Source organism: Sardina pilchardus, chromosome 20 (assembly GCF_963854185.1).
Source record: "Sardina pilchardus chromosome 20, fSarPil1.1, whole genome shotgun sequence".
NCBI lineage: Eukaryota > Metazoa > Chordata > Actinopteri > Clupeiformes > Clupeidae > Sardina > Sardina pilchardus.
This window is the reverse complement of record NC_085013.1, coordinates 23,309,507-23,314,506: the sequence shown is the minus strand read 5'-3', so window position 1 is coordinate 23,314,506 and position 5,000 is coordinate 23,309,507. Positions and strand designations below refer to the sequence as shown.

General features: G+C 45.7%; 1 protein-coding gene across 1 annotated transcript in view; it reads right to left on the bottom strand.

Annotated features, from left to right (window-relative positions):
- Positions 1-5,000, bottom strand: part of adck1 (aarF domain containing kinase 1) — a 136,583-nt gene that overhangs the window by 5,029 nt on the left and 126,554 nt on the right. Inside the window, exon 10 of the mRNA XM_062522814.1 lies at positions 4,039-4,232. Within this exon, the coding sequence (XP_062378798.1) occupies positions 4,039-4,232 (194 nt within the window). The remainder of the gene's footprint in view (positions 1-4,038; positions 4,233-5,000) is intronic.

Below are 5,000 nucleotides of genomic sequence, written 5' to 3'. Positions count from 1 at the left end.
AGTAGCTACGCTATTAGCTTTCACTATAGTCAATGGAACTGGCTACACCAGGCGCCAGAGTTGGAAAAGCCCAGCTTCAGAGAGTAAACGTCCTGCCATGTATTGGTTCTATCTGTGCACTTAACACGGGTGATTTCACTTATTAGACGATCACCTTGGCTTAAAGGGACACTTCACCGATTAGCATTAAGCTTTGTATCTTTAGAAAAAACAGTCATGTTTTTGAATGGTCGTGCATCATTCCCTCAGTTTGCCTTGAGATGGGAGAAATACGGATTTCAATGTTGGACTTCCTGCTTTCAATAATGTAAAAATCATAATTTTACATCGTTGAAAGCAGGAAGTCCTATTCATGAGTTAAGGGTTTCATTGAAATCCGTGTTTCTCCCATCTCAAGGCATCTCAAGGTTTTATGTAATTGTTATAAATAAAAACATGTATTAATCATACCTTTGTACTAAACACAGTGCCCAATAGCCCAATGAATCAGAATCAGATGAATTACAACCTTTAAAAAAGAATAAAGGGAAAAAAAAAAGAATTCATATATGTAGCCCGCCCTCGCGAATTAACCTTATAGCTGAAGAAATCTTTCCAAATCATTGTATAAACCTCAATTAATAGTCGAGGAAATGACGGGGTAATTTATGTGCAGATGCAGACCTAGCATTGGGCCCTGGCACCGAGATCTCCCGCTCTGGAATGCGATGACACCCTCTGTCCCAAAAGTAGGACGACGGAGAGAGACAGACGGAGTATCAATGTGCCGCTGTGACAGAGAGCCGATGCTGAGACGGCTTATTCCCGCAAATCCACTCCGCTGAAAAGTTTAATCGTCAAACCAAAAGGGCTAATTAATGGGAAGCGATGTCTACGAGCGCTCACAGTCTGAACGGAATAGAGAGAGAGGGGGGGGAATTATAGAATTAATCTGGGGAGACGTTCAGAGGCACAAGAGAGAGAGAGAGAGAGAGAGAGACGAGGACGAGATTAGCCAAACAGAAGAGTGTGCACATCCCAAACGTCTACAGGCCGCAGGCCACGAAAGAGACTCGGACACGTTGTGAAAACGATTCTCTAATTTAGGGGGAAAACTGTTTTATTACGTCTATCTGGGGGGCTGACAAAACAATGGTCTTGATGGGGAGACTGTTTAGAAACAATACCTGACGTTTGGGGGCCAGCTCTTGGCCTGTACACAGAGGCCTGACAAAGAGGCTTGTGTTAAAGGGACGTATACTGTCATTTCCCAACTATTAGCTGCAGCTTATACATTGATTTTGCACATTTGTTCAGCTATAAGGTTAATACACGGGGAGCAGTTAATATAGTATTAATATGTTTTTGTTTATTTTAACTGGCACAAAACATTGTCCTGCAGCTGCTCGGCTCTGTGATGACGGAGTGCGACATTAATAAAGAGGCGCCGAAGTCGAGTTTCATGAGTGGATGTCTCGCTTTTTCTGTGCCTCTGCTCAGACATCCTGTACAAACAGACACAGACCTTTGATCTCTCCCCTCACACATACATACATACATACAGTACATACACACACACACACACAGACACACAAACACGCTTTTGAGTGTGTGGACAGTTGTAAGAGACAGGTGAAGCTTACTGTCAAGCAGGCATGTCTGAAAATAGTCCCCCTTCCACAGAGATGACGCAAGCTCACAGTACACAGTTCACACACAGAAACACATGGTACATATATACCCCCCCCCCCCAACTTAACACCCAACCCAGCAACCAATTCCTCACACACCAACACAACTCATTAGCCCTATCCCACCCCACCCAAGCCAATCACAGAGCTCTTCATTAGACTGGTATGAGCCAACCAATACATTGACTGGTGACCACCCTGAGAGGAGAGGCACCCATTACACACACTCACAGGAGGCGCTCAGCCATCTACCCACAGAGGTGTGTGTGTGGGTGTGTGTGTGTGTGTGTGTGGGGGGGGGGGGGGCAGGTGTCGGCTGCTGCTAGATAGAAATGTGCGGGCCAGGCAGGCTTTTCCTGCTTTGTCTGTGTGTATCTGTGTGTGTGTGTGTGTGGAACACTGCACAAGGAGCTGAAGGTGGGCTGGGGGGTGGCTGTTCTGCCTGGGTGATGAGGAGGTCCTGGACTCTGGGTTGTCAGAGATACTGAGCTTGGGGCTTTGTTTGTTTGTCTGTGTGTGTGTGTGTGTGTGTGTGTGTGTAAGAGAGACAGAAGGGTGGTCTGAGAACAGGATAAGAATGCAAGATGCAAAGTGTGTGTGTGTGTGTGTGTGTGTGTGTGTGTGTGTGTGTGTGTGTGTGACATGTGAGTGAGTGAGTGAATGAATGAATGAATGAATGAATCAGTGTGTGTGTGTGTGTGTGTGTGTGTGTGTGTGTGTGTTTGCTTGCACTTTTGCACTGCTGAGGAGCAGCCTGAGGAGCAGGTCTGACTAAGTGTGTGTGTGTGTGTGTGTGTGTGTGTGTGTGTGTGTAAGAACATCTGAGACTGCTGAACTGACCCTGAGGAACAGAACAAACAGGGATGAAGAGGATCACTGAAAGTTGAGAGAGAAAGAGAGAGAGAAAGTGTGTGTGTGTCCGTGAGAGAGAGAGTGTTTGTGTATGTAAGAAAGAGAGAGAAAGAGAGAGAAAGTGTGTAGATGTGTGTTACAGAAAGAGAGAGGGAAAGTGTCATGTGTGCTTGAGAGAAAGAGAAGGAGAGAAAGTGTGTATGTGTGCGTGAGAGAAAGAGAGTGAGCAAGTGTGTATGTGTGCATGTGAGAAAGATAGAGAGAGAGAAAGTGTGTGTGTGTGTGTGTGTGTGAGTGAGAATGAAAGAGAGAGAGAGAAAAAGAGAGAGAGAGAGAGGGAAAGAGAGAGTGAAAGAGAGAGAGAGAGAGAGAGAGTGCAAGTGAGACGAGACGAGTCGGAGATGATGAGGCGTTAAATGGCTGACAGCTTCTCAGCACATATGGCGTCCTCTCCAGGGCCCTTAAGTGCAGACCAGCGGGGGGCACATACAGGGTGTTCAGATCAGTGCCGTCGGCCTGAGGACCCTGGCAGCCCTCACGAGCAACACTCGGCTCCCTTCACGGGTTACTCAAGGATAGCGAGCCCACAAGCACTTTCTAACACAGCGACTGACATTACGATTTCACAGACCTTCATCCGTGGACGACATTGTCCACAGTGAATGGACGGGAGACTCTGTGCACAGAGCAGATGTATGAAATGTACAAGTGTGTTTGGATGCAGCTTCTTCTCTTCTTGTAAAAGGTGGGTGGGATTTGTTTGGTTTGTTTAAAACTAATAAAATCTAAAAAATCACCTAGAAATAGCAACAGACTGTGAAGCAGGTTGAAGAACCGTTTTGACGTAATATCAAAAACATCTAAGCTCCTTGTTGTCCAGATATCTACTGAAGTTAGCATGCAAACCAAACAACATAAGGAAGGGCACCAATGGGTCTCCTTCGTAATGTACAGTAGACTATTATTCCTCATTTAGTTAATCGCTTAGGTTAAAAGCATCTCTTAAATGAATAATATATGCAAATAGAGATGGAAATTTGTCATTAGTGTTTTAACTGGGTAAATGCTATACACTATATTGCCAAAAGTGTTCGCTCACCTGCTTTGACTTACATATGAGCTTCGGTCACATCCCATTCTTAATCCATAGGGTTTGATATGAGGCTGGTCCACCCTTTGCATCTATAACAACTTAAACTCTTCTGGGAAGGCTTCTACAAGGTTTAGGAGTGTGTTTATGGGAATTGTTGACCATGGGATTTTTCACCAATGGGATGTGACTGAAGTTATTTTGGCAATATACTGTATATCCTAGGAATGCTCATTTCTGATTGTGATGAAAACATGGCTATAGTGATGTTGTGACTAGCACTAGCAGCTAGTGCTAGGCTAAGCTAGAGGCTAAAGCGCTAAGCTAAGCTAACGGCTAAAGCGCTAAGCTACTGGCTAAAGATGCTAAGCTACTGGCTAAAGATGCTAACGTAGCCTAGCGGTAGCACGAGTGGCACTTGACTACCTGGCCATGGCGCGCGTGCAGCAGCGGGACATGTTGATGAAGGAGCTGGAGCTGGCGCGCGTCTGCAGGATGGTCTCGATGCCGCGCAGCAGGTCGTTGGTCTTGAGCAGGAGCAGCATCTGGCGGGGCACGCGGTTCAGCAGCTCGCTGATCTGAGGTAGGTACAGGGCGGCGTTGGTGCGGATCTCCACGTCCTGCCACACAGAAAAGCAGAGGAACACACAGCTGCGTTTAGGAACACCATCGACAGCGCTTTTCACTCATGGAAATGAAATATTCTAGATATTGTAGATGGTAGATGGGCCCATAACCATTCACTTTTTAGGGGTCGCAATCCAGCAATGGAAGGCTGAATCGTCCTGAGCATGTACAGTAGGCTGCCATGGACATGAGAAGTAGCTATAGTCGTTATGCAGAACATATATCACACCACACACAGAAAAACATGTTTACCCAAAAGTGTATACCCACATCGCACCAAGCTGTATTCCCTGAGTAGTCCCCTGATTAAAATCTCATTACAATAAACAAACCAAAACCATGATGACAACAACACAAACAACTAAGTGTCTTATTTCACACATAATGGAGAAACTGAGAGCTTAGCTGGCAGAGGCTTGTTGTCTCTGACGTCACCCTGGGTGACGTGGAATCCTCCTCTCTCCAGTCTCAGCCAATGTTCTAGAACATACAGTACATACAGTGTGTATTTCTATTGCTAATCAGGCATGTAGACGTGCGTTGCTCAGTGGCCATCAAAGTCAAACACCTTATGATGGGGGACCTGAAGTAAACAGCAATGCTCATCCTGCCACAGAAGACAGGATTACACACACTGACACAGTGTATACACACACACACAGACACACACACGTACACACACACACACAGCCACACACAAATGCACTCACCCACACATGAGCTATAATGCACTTGACAAATTGATAATGAGAAAAAATGTG